This window comes from Curcuma longa, chromosome 21 (genome assembly GCF_044706935.1).
Source record: "Curcuma longa cultivar G26 ecotype Majalengka, Jawa Barat chromosome 21, ITB_CL_G26_1.1, whole genome shotgun sequence".
NCBI lineage: Eukaryota > Viridiplantae > Streptophyta > Magnoliopsida > Zingiberales > Zingiberaceae > Curcuma > Curcuma longa.
Genome location: NC_133881.1, coordinates 11,425,536 through 11,440,477, shown reverse-complemented (window position 1 = coordinate 11,440,477; position 14,942 = coordinate 11,425,536). Strand labels below are relative to the sequence as shown.

The 14,942-nt window shown below is 37.9% G+C and overlaps 1 protein-coding gene and 1 long non-coding RNA gene across 3 annotated transcripts; one reads left to right on the top strand and one right to left on the bottom strand.

The window, feature by feature from the left end:
• Positions 1-3,560: 3,560 nt before the first annotated feature.
• On the top strand, positions 3,561-4,868 carry LOC141815173 (uncharacterized). The gene is made up of 4 exons (XM_074703100.1): positions 3,561-3,726; positions 3,880-4,173; positions 4,247-4,348; positions 4,440-4,868. The coding sequence occupies exons 1-4, from the start codon at positions 3,697-3,699 to the stop codon at positions 4,866-4,868; spliced, it is 855 nt and encodes a 284-aa protein (XP_074559201.1). The 5' UTR covers positions 3,561-3,696.
• A 7,706-nt stretch (positions 4,869-12,574) lies between these two features.
• On the bottom strand, positions 12,575-13,775 carry LOC141814746 (uncharacterized). Of its 2 annotated transcripts, XR_012600519.1 has the most exons (4): positions 13,539-13,775; positions 13,163-13,264; positions 12,834-12,873; positions 12,575-12,720 (listed from the first exon to the last, which is right to left on the bottom strand). It is a non-coding gene; the product is annotated as an uncharacterized LOC141814746 (long non-coding RNA). The 2 variants fall into 2 exon arrangements; XR_012600520.1 differs by lacking the exons at positions 12,575-12,720; positions 12,834-12,873 and having other exon boundaries at positions 13,158-13,264.
• Between the last annotated feature and the right edge of the window lie 1,167 nt (positions 13,776-14,942).

The window sequence follows — 14,942 nt, the reverse complement described above, 5'->3', positions numbered from 1 at the left end:
CCCGGGGTGGCCTACCTGTCGGCCCGGCCGGGTGTTGAGTTTTTAGACAAGTGCTCCACCTCTCAGAAGGGTTGGAAGAAGAAATTCTTCTATGTCCGCCCTCCTTCTCCTTATACCTGGCCCACTTCTTGGGAATCGTTCTTGCCTTCTCCTCCTCCCTTAGGCCCTTATCAGTTCACCTTACCCTTTGTAAATGCTAAGAGGGTTGTGTCCCCTCTTCTGTTTGATGTTATTAATCAACCAAACTGCTTCCTAAACATCAATTTATAAGATGTTTATATATATTTAGCCCAAAGAAAGATTCCTAATAAAAAGAATTTTTTTTAACAACTTTAAAAGAAAGATTCCTAATAAAAAGAAAAATTTCTTAACAAACTCGAAAAGAAAAATTTCTAATAAAAAGGAAAATTTCTTAACAAACTCAAAATCCTAAAAATCCTAAATAGATTTAAAAATTCTAAAATAAAAAAATAAAAAATTTTAAAACTAATAAAAATTTTCAAAACTACTCTAAATATATAAAAAAACTCTAACTCTAAAAATTATAAAAAATAATAATAAAACCTTCGAATCATCCTGCATCAGGTTTTGATCATATGTTGAACTATGCTAGCCTATTTGGGCTACGCCTGAGATGTGTCTTAAAGAACTTATAAATCTTAAGTTGCATAAGTTCTATAAACCAAATAAGAATTTTGATAATTGAAAATACAAGAATAAGGATCTAGTTTACATAACTTAACATATTAAAATATATAAATAATGGCAAAGAACTTGATTGGAGAGTCATTATCCTTGTTGTTAGGCATAGTTTGGTGTTGTGCTTAGTATGAGTTGAACTTGGATCATGCCAAGCATGACTCTATGGCTAGGAGGTGACCACCCAGTCTAACTCGTTGAGAGGCTAGGAGGTTAGATTGGGTGGTGGACCTAGAAGGTAAAGGAAGAAACATGACACATGGAGTAAGCTTTGAAAGCTTGAAGCAATTGAATAAAAAAACTCTAACTCTAAAAATTATAAAAAATAATAATAAAACCTTCGAATCATCCTGCATCAGGTTTTGATCATATGTTGAACTATGCTAGCCTATTTGGGCTACGCCTGAGATGTGTCTGAAAGAACTTATAAATCTTAAGTTGCATAAGTTCTATAAACCAAATAAGAATTTTGATAATTGAAAATACAAGAATAAGGATCTAGTTTACATAACTTAACATATTAAAATATATAAATAATGGCAAAGAACTTGATTGGAGAGTCATTGTCCTTGTTGTTAGGCATAGTTTGGTGTTGTGCTTAGTATGAGTTGAACTTGGATCATGCCAAGCATGACTCTATGGCTAGGAGGTGACCACCCAGTCTAACTCGTTGAGAGGCTAGGAGGTTAGATTGGGTGGTGGACCTAGAAGGTAAAGGAAGAAACAAGACACATGGAGTAAGCTTTGAAAGCTTGAAGCAATTGAAGTATTGAGGATCAATTGTGAGGTTTAGTTTGAGGTAGCCCGAAGGGTGATGGACTTGTGGGTCATGAGAGGGGTGAAGAATGACATGGTGCATCCAAGAGACTAACGTGAGGTAGATTTGAAGGGAATGAAGAATATGAACAAGATTGAAGACCCAAAAGCATGAAACCTATAAGAAATTATGTGAGAGATTAATGTAATGTTTTCCTTTCACTTTTGAGCAACATCATGAGAGATTATGTGTGTGGCTATGCAGGGACTATATTTATAGTTTTCATGCTTAATTCTAGAATTAGAAAATATTGTTATACTTGCTTGATATGCATGATTTATGCCTAATTGCTTACATACTTTGATCATGCCATATGTAAATTATTTCCATGTGATAATGATTATTTGATGCATGGAAAAGGAAGAGGAGGGGGTGGCGTGGGGGCAGTTCAGAATATCAACTAAGTAAACCTCTACTCAATTAGAAAGCTAAGGGTCACCTATATAGTAGCTCACTCGAGGATAGAATCTCAGATTGAAGGGGAGTTTGGGTTGAGAGGGAGATTTGAATTTCGATTGCCTAGTTTATTCATTCATCTAATTGATGCTTTAACTAAAATGGAATGTTAAACGTTAGAAAGGTGAGATTGTAGGTGCAATGATACTTTCAAGTGGTTGACTTTTCCACGCTCTTTTGACACTACAAGAAAACCTTAAAATAGAGACGGAATTAGAGACGGAATTTATTCCGTCTCTAAATTTAGCGACGGAAATTATTAAGTTCTGTCTCTAAAGCAGCCTTAGCGACGGAAATTAATTTCCGTCTCTAATTAGAGACGGATAATTTCTAGAGACGGATAATTTTTATTTCCGTCTCTAACTAGAGACGGAATGAAATTATCCGTCTCTAATTAGAGACGGAATAAACTTCCGTCTCTAATTCGTCTCTAATGCCCTTTTTGTCCCGAGCCGATCCATTTTTTTCTCTTCCCGTCACAAAATCCTAAATCCCTATCCTTTTTCCCCGCGTCTGCTCCGGCTCTCCCCCGCGTGCTCTCTCCCGCTCGCACCGCGCCGCCTGCTCCGGCTCTCCCCCGCGTGCTCTCTCCCGCTCGCACTGCGCCGCCTGCTCCGGCTCTCCCCCGCGTGCTCGATCGGTTTGCTGCTCCCGCTCGCACCGCGCCGCCTGCTTCCCACATACGTGCTCGATCGGTTTGCTGCTCCCGCTCGCACCGCGCCGCCTGCTCCGGCTCTCCCCACGCGTGCTCCGGCTCGCACCGACGCCACTGACCCTTGCTCCGGCTCCCGCTCGGCATCTCCTCTCTTCGTCGGCTCCTTGCTCCGGCTGCTGCCATCACTGTTCTCTTTTGAGGTAACCGGTTTTGAACCTTAGTTTAGGGTTTTGATCAGTTTAGGGATTTTGATGAGTTTAGTGCTTTGATGAGTTTAGGGATTTTGATGAGTTTAGGGCTTTGATGAGTTTAGGGATTTTGATCAGTTTAGTTTTCAAAATTATCAGTTTAGGGTTTTGATTAACATTTATTATCCGACCTGATTGTTAGGGTTTTGATTAAAAATTTGTTAGCATGAACCTTAGGTTAGGGTTTTGAAGCCCATTAAAAATCCACAGCTTTCATTCGGATCTGAATAGTTCTGGTTTGATAATTATCATATTCATTTTCTAAGTTTACCTAATGGCATGTTTGTGTTCGATGCCTCGGTTAAAAGGTGCACACTGTGGTTACTGCCCTAAGCATCAGATTCAAGCTAAGGATGAATTGTACTGTTAAGCCACAATATATTGATTGACATAGTTGGAACCTAAGGATGAATGACATGAAGAAAATCAAAAGGATTTATTTTTTTAATTTAACCTAAGGATTTATTTTTCAATGAGAAAGTCAACATATTGGTTGTTTGTTCCTCTCCTGCATATGCATATGTGTATTTATATCAAAATATATCTGTGTTGTAATGTTATTTCGTAGATATAAATATGTCTGATCAGTCATCAGCACCCGGTCGCCGGACTGTGTTGCGAGTAGTGGCAGGGTGGTAAGTATTTATGTTATTCCTTTTTCTTCATTCATATAATTATATTTTTTTACACATGTCTAACATTTATATGTTTTCTAATACAGTTTCACTCCGGATGGCCATGCAGTATCAAATTATATTACTTCTAAGTTTAAGGAAAGATTTTGTCAATCAGGCCATACTTGGAGGCATGTCTCCAAGGAAATGCGAGACTTTTACTACGATGAATTCATAGTAAGTCATTTTAATTAATGCACTGTTGTTGCTCATTGTAATTATTGATCTTCATTTTCAAAAATGTTCTGAACTCAAAGTTGAAATTTGATGATCAATTTATTTAACTTATATTAGTGTTTGTGCCACTAATTGAATTTTATCCCCTGGCAGAAAAAATATACTTGGGAGGAAGGGCACGAGCAAGAATTCAAGGAAACATGGAATGATGTATGTGCCACAAGATACAAAGACCTCCTGTATAAATGCAGGAGAAAGGGAACCAGACCTTCTTTCATCCCAGAGGATATCTGGAATGCATGGCGTGCCATCTGGGCTGCAGAAAAATGGCAATCAAATGCAGAGACAGCTCGAGCCAATAGAAATACCGAGCTGGCTGGCCCTAGCACCGGATCCTCAAAGCATACAGCTGGATCCAAATCTATTGTTGAGCACACATTGGACTTAGTAAGTTTATAATAAAGATTCATTTGTATTAGTAATTATTTGATATTGATTTTATTTGTATTTTTTTACGCAGGAGCAAGAGTTACAGCGACCTCCTACTTGTTGGGAGATATTTTCGAAAACTCATAAGTCCAAGGATGGCACATATGTCGATAAACGCTCGCAGGCATTTGAGGTATAAGATTTGTAATTTTTACTTTATATACCATTACATTACAATAAATATTTTTTTTATCATAATTGTTATGTTATCTTATTTGTAACAGGCTGAATTGAATGCAAGATTTGAGCAGGCGTCTCAGCCTGCTGTTGAGGGAGGTGAGAGACAGACTCCCACAACCGACCAAATAAATCAAATTTACTATGATGTGGTCGGAGGGAGGAAAAAGAGTTCGACCCTCTACGGTTTAGGGTCCCAGGCAAAGGTGGTGTATGATCGTGAGATGGCTCCCAGAGCCAGAGGTCGTCCCAGTGGAACCTCTTCTGAGGTGACATCGCTAAGAGAAGAAAATCAAGATTTAAAGAATCGTCTATCCGCATTAGAGGCGCAACAGAGGGCACACGATCAACAACTAGCGGAGATGAGGACATTGATCCAGAACATGAGTGTACCGCCACTCCCACCTGGTTGTACTCAATCGTTCGCAGACTTCCTAAACGAGGAGACTCAGGACCCTAATGCCCCTGATCAGTAGCTGCCTGGGAGGTAAGTTGAATTTTTTACGTAAATTTATATCATTGTATTCTTGTATCTTGTCATATGGTTCTGTATTTTTATGAATTAATGTTGTACTTTATAAATAGAATGCATGATCCTGTATACCCATGCACTTATCATCTCTGCTGCATCTGATATTTTGCCTTTTCTATGTTACTGCAGGTTTTTGTTGGACGCAACTGGAAATGTGTAAGTTCAGTTTGTTTTACATTGGATTTCTTTCCATCTTCATTTGCCTTTTCTATGATTTTCCCCAAAACTTACTATGAAATTGCACCATTATCAACCTACTGAAAACTCGAAGCATAGTTTAGTAGAGTGTAATGATCAGTAACTTCATTTTTCTATCACAAAGATATTTACTAGTTGGCTCCTATCGAATCTGCAAAGATCCTTGCTTTGAGTGCTGGACCCTTGCCATAAAAAATATCAACTTGCAATTCCTTGCTTTGTGTTTGTTCAAGAACCTTAGTAACCTCTTCTTGACCTTTAGCCTCTTCTTTGTTTTCAACTTGCAAGAACCTTAGCTAACATATTTGGTTTGTTATTAATGAGCCCTTGCCGATACATACTTGCTAACTTATTTTGCTTTTCAAAAATATGCTATTGATACTCCATCTGGTTATTGATACTCCATCTGGTTATTTTTGTTGATTATGATTCTCTATATTAAAAATATGTGATATTGGTTTTACAGTTTGTGGTGAAAAGAAAAGCAGTTGGGATTTGGAGTTGCAAGGACTGCGGCAAGGTCAAGGCTGGTGATGCTTAGATATGTAATATTTTGGTAGCATTGTATTTAGACATATGATACAGTATTAAGTATTATGTATTGATGAAATTTGTAATACGATATCGGAATTTTGATATGTGAACCAGTGTCGTATTGTTCAAATTGTAAACAGTATTTTGATATGTGATGCAGAGTTTAGATATGTGATGCAGTGTTTATTTTAAATTTTAATTACGATATGTTATTATTCAGATTGTAAACAGGACTCTAAATATGATACAGGTAAAGAATTTTAAAAAATCATTAAAATCTAGCGACGGACTTTTAAAATTCCGTCTCTAAATAGAGACGGAGATTTAAAATTCCGTCTCTATTTAGAGACGGAATTTTAAAATTTCCGTCTCTAAATTTAGAGACGGAATTTAATTTCCGTCGCTAAATTTAGAGACGGAATTTAATTTTCGTCTCTAATTTTTTTGAGACGGAATTATAAAGTCCGTCGCTAATTAGCGAGGGAAATATAAATTCCGTCGCTAAAGTGACGTCAGCGATCGAATTTTTCGCGTCGGCTTGTTTCCGTCTCTAATCCGTCGCTAATCTCGATTAGAGACGGATTAGCGACGGAATTAGTCCGTCGCTAATACGTAGATTTTTTGTAGTGTGATGTGTTTGAAAATAAATTTAATTAAGTTTGACCTATGTTTCTAACGTGTCCATCAAGTGCGAAAGTAGTCAAAATAATGCATATAGTAGCTTGGAGATCTTGGTGACTCGACGTGGTTAAGTTATTTGTTTGTGGATAGTTTGATGGCTCGATGGCATGATGTGAGGTGGACTTAGAAGGTGAGGGGAGTTAGAGTAAGTTTAGTGTGCGTTTGGTTCAAATTATCATATATAACCTTGGTTATGTGATTACCAAATAATCACATAACCAAGGTTATAAGGTATAAAATATAATTTAATGTTGTTTAGTTTAACTTAGTTATTTGGAGAGAATAATCGGTTTAACATTTATCATATTACTCTTGATTCAAATAAAATAAAATAAATTAATAATATTAATGATGATAATAAATTAATAATATATTAAAATAAATATAATTTATTTATAATTTTTAAAATTTAAAATTTATTTTCTCGTCACTTTTGAAGCATCTTATTTTTATTTTCTTCTTTCTCCTTAGCAATTTTGATGCTTGACTCCTGTCAAAGTTATTAGTCCTAATTTTTTTTCCATTTTTCTTACCATATAGGCTTCTTCATCTCTATCCATTGATGCCTCTGAATCCCATTTGTTCTTTGTTACTTGCAAAGTGATGTTGTGATTTGATGTTTCTATTTCTTTCAAACCTACACATCTAGATTCGTGTAATTATAAAGTAGAAAACAAATCCTTTAAACTACTTACCACTAGATTCTTTGAAATATAATAGGTGTTTATTATAGACATCCATTCTAGGGTGCGTGAAAAAGTATTCAATGCATACCTCAAAGTGTTCCAATTTGACACTCTTTCGGCGAGATTATGGAGGCTTGTTAATATCTCCTTGAGTCACGCATGTAGTTGGGTCGCTGTTTTCCCTTTTTCTAACCTAAGGTTATTGAGTTGAATTCTAAGCAGATCACACCTAGCCAATTTTATCTATGAGGTGCCTTTATGGAGTTCTATGAATTTTTTCCGGAGGCCTTTGGCTGAATAGCAATCTACAAATCAAACATTAATCTTTCTCTTGCTAACAACTTAGCAAGGATAGATGTATTAATTAACCAAAATTAATACATAAGAGAATGAGGCTCGTTACTTTACTTAGTTTGCAGCCAACGGTTGCTAGTCCAAGAACTATGAAAGTCCACTAAGATCTCTCTTTGAAAATAAGCCGGAGGCGGAGAAGACTATTACAATGATTAGAGCGTAAGAATATAGTTAAAGAATAGAAAATAGAATACAATTGGAGTGTGTTATCTTTCAACTAATCTCCTCGTCTCTTTTATAGCCGCTATTTGAAGTGCCAACGTGGAATGTTCGGTAGACCGATTGAGGGGATCGGTATACTGATCCTAGTGATGTGGCAGTCATCCTTTATCCTATGCAATGGGCTTTTACCGATGTGGGGGATAACTTTTATCTAATGCAATAGTCGTTTGTTGACGTGGTAGACTAGCCGTTTGCTAATGTTGTGGATAACTTTATCTGCTCCAAATGTCATTTGTTGACATGGCATTCGGTAGACCAATCTGGTTTGCTCTATTGATCTAGGACATGGCTAGGTCATCCACTTAATGATCCTTGTCTGATCGTTTGTTGACGTGGCATTCGATAGACTGATCTAGTTTGGTCTACCAATCCGGTTTGATAGACTGATCCACTAGTCCGACCTCTTGGCTCAGTCTTTCTCCTGACTTCACATGCCTCGGATGTCGGAGTACTCTTTCATTGCTCCTCGTTCTTCAGGTGCACCTAACCCATCGACTCCTTTCCCATTCCATCCTTCTCGCTCGCCGCGTCTTCTTCTAAGGTTCGCCATATCCGATACTACTTATCCTTTCTGATTCCTCATCGTACTCCACCAAATCTTGAGCCATCGGGTACCTATGTGTTCTCCTAATTTCTTGCAGACTTAGACACATAACTTAGTGACACAAGCAAGAATTAACTTAGACTAGTTTGACGACATATCAAAATAGTCGTGGTTCAAACCACTTGGGGTTCCAACAGGTTATTTTCATGGCTATTTCCAAGGTTAAACATGACTTAGGTATGGTGATCTAGTATCACCTCTTCTTTTTATTCTCTATTTGGAACACTTTTTTAGATTAATGAAATTGAGAACCTCAGAGTTGGATTTCAACTATCATCTAAAGAGTAGACAAATTAAAATTACTCTTTTAGCCATTACGAATAATCTATTGCTTATGTCCAGAGGAGATAGTTTGTGAGCATCTTAATTCAGGCTTTAAAGGTTTTTGGAAATGCTTTAGGATTGTCAGTACACTTGATGAAGTCAAATATTTACATGGAAGATGTAGGGCTAAAGTTAGAGGATATCTAAAGTATCACTCAAATATCTCAAAGGTATATGTCGTTTCAATAACTTAGAAGTGCCTCTAAAGCAAACTAAACTTAGAGTTATGCACTATACCTTGATGCCGGATGGGATAACTATTATTCTGTGGACAATATTGAATCCGTTGGTTCGACTGCGGACGCCGAAAATAATCTTCTAAAACTTATTAATTCGAAAGAATACCAGGAAATAGGAAAATAAATGGCGTTGTCGAAAATATTATTAAATCAAAAACTTATCCTCCCTAAAAATCAACTCATAAAATGTTTATATAGACCAAAAACCCTTACTTGTAAAATAAAAAAAAATTCTAATAGAAAGGAAAATTTCTTTATGGACTCGAAATCTTAAAAATCCTAAATAGACTTAACAATCCTAAAATAAAAAATAGAAAATTTTAAAACTAATAGAAAATTTCAAAACTACTCTAAATATCAAAAATTTTAAAAATTACTAAAAATAAAAATTATAAAAAATAGTAATAAAATCTTCGAATCATCTTGCATCAGCTGTCCCAGCTGGTTAAAAAACTCATCCTCAAGTTTAGAGTAGTGTCAAGTAGTCGCCAGGAAAAAGATCGTCTGACACCAAATCTATAAAATTTACTAGTAGTTGCTAGACTTTAGAAATCCTCGTCAATTTGCTAACGAGTATGATATCGTAGATGTTGGTTTTGTCCATTTTTGCATCCCTCAAGCATTTCTTTTCCTTGCAAATTACATCTAACTATGATGAGTTCCTTTTAATTTCCATGGGAATTGCGATGTTACCAAACGTGACTGTCCAAGGAGACTCTAGTGGATCATAAAGAAACTCGCCCATAATGATAGCCTTGGTGTTGCCATAAGAAAATGACCATTCTGGAGAAACTTTACATATGCTGAAATGACGTTCCTATGAATTTAAATTTGTTACAAGAGAAGCTCCAAATTGACTATGATAAAAGATGCTAGAGAAATCTACAGAATTTGTATTGTTTCCTAGAACTATGGGGATAGTTTCAACTCAATCAATTATCCTGTAAAGATCTATCCTAAGATCCGTATCCTGCATAAAATTATCAACAACGGGCTCAACATCTTTTCCACTTTCAAATTTGGATTCTTCATTTTCTATATGTGAAGCTTGTAGTTGTTCCTTATCCTTTTTAAGTTGATGATCGAACGTTTGCTTGATGACTACTTGCTTCTTCAAGTCAGTATCTTTCTCACCATACTTCAAGATGTGATGCACATCATTCATCACTGCAATCTCTGCATGCTTTTCCTCTGCCTTATCCTTGTTCATCATCTTTGGCGCCAGTTCAATGTTTGGGCCATGTAGATTGTGATAGAAGTCAAAGACATTAAAGTCATCCCTCTCCAGGGATAGCTTTTCGAGAGGGGGAGTCATAAGATCAAACTTGAAGTTTTCATTGATATCATCCATATCAAAATCTTGATGCTCATCTGTATTAACATCTTCAGTTTATTTTTCTTCTTCCTCAATTTGAAGATCCACACCAACTTCATTGACAATTTCATCCACTTCATCATCGTCATAATCATCATCATCTTTGTCATGCTAAATAAATTGGGGCACCGAATCAATGTAAGATGAGATGATGGAGACAATGGCTTCGTCGATAGGGCTTCTGGTCTTTGATCAATGCTTCGTCTAGGTCTATCTCCTCTTCGTCGGCTTCATCATAAACTGGATCATCAAATATTTTGATCTTATCATCATCTTCGCTGCCTCCTATGTTTAGATGATCAGGAAATAGGATTGATCGTAGTCAATGTTGTCAAGGTCTGCATCCTCATAGTTGTCTCTGTTGCTGGAGGAAGGGGGAACGTAGAGGGATTATGGAGCCAACATTTTCTTAAAGTTGTAGGTGACGGGGTGGTTGATTTGGTATCCCTCAAAATCAAACTTGCGCTTCGACATCTCTCCTTGATTAGAAATTAATAATTTTTCAAAAGAGGAATAAAGGAACTTATGACATTTATGATCTTGGGTAAGATACGAGAAAATTGGAACTCATCTTGCGAAGACGAGATGAACGAAACTAATTTTGTTCAAATTAGAGGTCGTTTGGTTAGTGAATCAAAGGGTTCAGTTTTGAACCAAATTGAACCAACTTGGCTTGGTTCATCATGGAAGAGATTTTGTCAGAATGAATGCAATGAAAAGCTTCGTCTTGTGAAGACAAATTGAACAAAACTGATTTGGATCGAATCAGAGTTCGTTTGGTTGGTGAACCAAACGAACTAAAAACAAATCCAGTTTGCTACAGTGTTGGTTTGCTACAGTATTTAGGGTTAAGAAGCTAGTTCAGCCTAGCCGCCGTGTGATCTGAATTTACCCAAACCCTAACCCCGATTTAAAAATACGGTAGCTTCTCGTTATAATGCAAAATCGCGACTACTCCCTTGTTCGATTCTTGCTCGCGTTGTGCCTTCCCCTCTGCCTCCCCGGGCACTCTTGTGACCACAAAAACACCGCGTCCGATGCCACCGATCCCAATCGCGAGCCGCGTCGTGCCTCCTCGTGTCGTGCCCTCCGGCCGACCTCGGGCCTGCCCCTATTTTCTAGGATTTGCTGTGGAAGAAGAATCACGAGAAGAAGAAGGAGAGTTGGTCGCGGTGACGGGTGTGGAGGGAACCCTACAATGCTTTGTTGGTGCAATCTTTGCCCCAAGTGCATTGAGTTTCAATGTTTGGCTAAACCATGTTTGAAGTTAGGCAATACTTGTGATCTAACATGTGTGATGCAAGTTTGCAGGAAAGTCCAAGCGTAGTCTTGGCAAAGGAAAAGTCCAAGTGGGAAGTCTTGGCAAGGAAAAGTCTAAGTGGGAAGTCTTGGCAAGGAAAAGTCCAAGTGGGTAGTCTTGGCAAGGAAAAGTCCAAGTGGGAAGTCTTGGCAAGGAAAAGTCCAAGTGGGTAGTCTTGGAAAGGAAAAGTCCAAGTGGGTAGTCTTGGCAAAGACTTGACATGACGAAGCTGATGGAAGCATCTCAAGCTAGTGCAAGGATGATGGAGCATCCAGGGAAGGCATGAGGCTGTGGGAGATGTTTGAAGGTCGAGGTCTAGGTCAAGAGAAGCTGAAATATGATTTTTCAGCTTCACCAGTCGACTGGCCCTGCCAGCAGTCGACTGCTCATAAATCAGACGCACACAGAAAAATCAGTCGAGCCAGAGGAAGACAGGAGTCGACTGGTCAGTCGACTGGTGTATGGTGAGTCGACTGATGCCAGTCGACTGGTCTTGGACAGTCGACTGCTATTTGAACGTTGGCGAAGATTGGCAAGCACTACAAGAATTCAGGTATTTAGCGACGAAATATTTTCGTCGCTAACCTAATAATTTCGTCGCTAAGATATGTTAGCGACGATAATATATCGTCGCTATTTTTGTCGCTATAAGCTTGTCGCAAATTAACATTAGCGACGAAATTTTGAAAATTCATCGCTAACATTAGCGACGAAATAATAATCGTCGCTAATCCCCAAAAATTCGTCGCTAAAGTTAGCGACGAATTTTCAAAATTCGTCGCTAATGTTAGCGACGAATTTTCAAAATTCGTCGCTAACATTAGCGACGAATTGTCAAAATTTCGTCGCTAACATCTCGAAATAGGTCATCAAAAAATCTCTAAGGTTAGCGACGAATTTGGTTAAATTCGTCGCTAACCCATTAGCGACGAATGCATATTATCGTCGCTAACTAACAGATTTTAGCTAACTAGCAGATTTTCTGCTCCCGTTTCTCTTTTTTTCCCTTATATCCTGTAATACATGCACATCACAATAAACCCTAATACATACACATCACAAAATAATATTCAATAACATATTCACACACAACAAACACAAAGTTTAACACAAAGTTTATCACATAAATTTATCACATCACAAAGTTCAACACAATGTTTAACACAAAGTTTATCACAGCACAACAAATACAAAGTTTAACACAAAGTTTCAAAATACAAACATTATTCCAAGAACTATGGTAAACAAGCTCCCCGATAATTATATGGAAGTTCGAAGCCTGCAATGGAATAATAAAATGTTAATTTGATTAACAAACTGACAGGAATATCAAAATGCTGAAATAGTGTTAAACATTGTGTAAGAAGCAAAACTGATGCGGAGAATACATACCACACGATTGAATTTTAGAATCAAGAATTGATAGCTCCTCCTGAAACAGAAATTAGGTTAATTATAACTACAATAATTAAGAACCAAACAACATTGTCAACATTTCTACTTTACTGACCTGTAAATGCAAAATCTCATTCTGTAACATAAAGTTCTTGTGAAGAAGTGAACTTAGGCATGTCAAGCTACTTACAATGCCAATGTGATGTAAAATATTAAGACAGCTATTAAAAATACCACATTAAATAAGTTTTTGCACTTGTAACTTTTATGCTAATTAAAAGGCACTGAGACACAAACTAATCGCATCAAATTCTAAAAATATGTACCTCCCATATAATTGCAGATTTATCATTTGATGATGATGCTAAATACTTTCCTTGGTTGGAGAACTGTAAGAACCATACTTCATCATGGTGTTCTTGCAATATCTGTCACGATGAGGAAAAAATGGTTCAGAAAGACAAATAGTAGAACTGACTTAAATAATTAAATAATCTATCAATAAACATATTGCTAATGCTCCAACTATTCACACACTCCCAAAGCAAATATATGCACATAAATGTTAACTCTGAACAATGCAAAATAGCTTCAAAAAAATAACATATGAATGAAGGTATAGACTATCAGACTTCAGAAATTTGTGTACTTAAATACAAGAGAATCAAATATATAAATAGCACACTAACGAACACTTCCCACCTGTGTTGTTTGAGAAGGTAATTGGTCCTTTCCACACTGATGATCTGTGTACAATGAGAGACAACCTTCAACAGAGTTGTGGAAATAACAAGCTTCTCTTTGAACATTAAGAGCCTATTCAACCAAGTGCTCCAACCTCCTCTCAGGTATCATTATTGATGGAGGAAGCAATTTTTGCAGCTCATCTAGAAGTCTCGTCCGTGAATCTGAAATCTCTGTTCCCGCACCAGCAATTTCTTCGACACCTCCCATGGATTTTGATGAGATTTCCAAAAGGAAAATAGGGATGGGGCGGGGCTAGGGTTTACAGAGTGAGGAATGGCGGGAGGAAAGGCAGAACTGGGCGAGGGGAGGGGTGTAGGTGAGGCACTGGAGCACGCTATTAAGAAAGCAAGAGTTACCGAGGTTTTTAAGGCCGAGAGGAGCGGCGCCTCCCCTGCGGCAGCGCGCGTGCCATGTCATCTGCAGACCCATCAACGCCCGCTGCCGAGAGCCGCACTAGTGGTTCCGTCGGCGATTCCCCTTTTCCTCTTCGACGCGTCGGAAACCTCCTCCTCTCGCTCCTCATTCGCCGCATCAAATCCGATGGCTCCGCCGCGCCACGTCTGCCGCACCGGTGTCGTCACTGCCGGTTCCTCGTGGTGGTCGACAACGCCACTCGTCCCCAGATGCCTAGAGGAGGAGGAGAAGGCGGGGTAGGAGGCGAAGGAGGAGGAGGAGGAGGAAGGCGAGGCGGCGAAGCGAGGGAAAGAGACGTGAGAGGAGCAGCGGGGAAAGGAAAATGGGGCGGTGGGGTAGGATTTTAGCGAATGTTAGCGACGAAATGTTATGTTTCGAAACATTAGGATTATTAAATTATTAGCGACGAATTATTAAGTTTCGTCGCTAAACATTAGGATTATTAAATTATTAGCGACGAATTATTAAGTTTTGTCGCTAATGTTTAGCGACGAAAAAATTATTTCGTCGTAAAAAATCGAACGGAAGCGGGATTAGGATTTAGACGAAAATTAACGAAGAATTTTAAAAACTGAAGTTAGCGACGAAATATTAATTTTGTCGCTAACTGTTTGCGACGAAATTAATATTTCATCGCAAAAACTGAAGTTAGCGACGAAATATCAAATTTCGTCGCTAACGTTAGCGACGAAATTAATATTTCGTCGCAAAAACTGAAGTTAGCGACGAAATTTGATATTTCGTCGCTAAAGGTTAGCGACGAATTTAATATTTCGTCGCAAAAAACTATAATTAGCGACGAAATTTGATATTGCGTCGCTAATACTTATATTAGCGACGAAAATCGAAATCGTCGCTAATATTTCGTCGCTATTTTTATAATTTCTTGTTGATTCATTGTGATCTTGTTGGGATTTCTTGACTCTGTGGATGATCGACATTCTA

Excerpts from the sequence above, each read along its gene's own strand:
- LOC141815173 (XM_074703100.1), top strand. The coding sequence starts at position 3,697 with ATGCGAGACTTTTACTACGATGAATTCATA. Across the intron at positions 3,727-3,879 it reads TTTACTACGATGAATTCATA|AAAAAATATACTTGGGAGGA; the intron begins GTAAGTCATTTT and ends ATCCCCTGGCAG. Across the intron at positions 4,349-4,439 it reads AACGCTCGCAGGCATTTGAG|GCTGAATTGAATGCAAGATT; the intron begins GTATAAGATTTG and ends TATTTGTAACAG.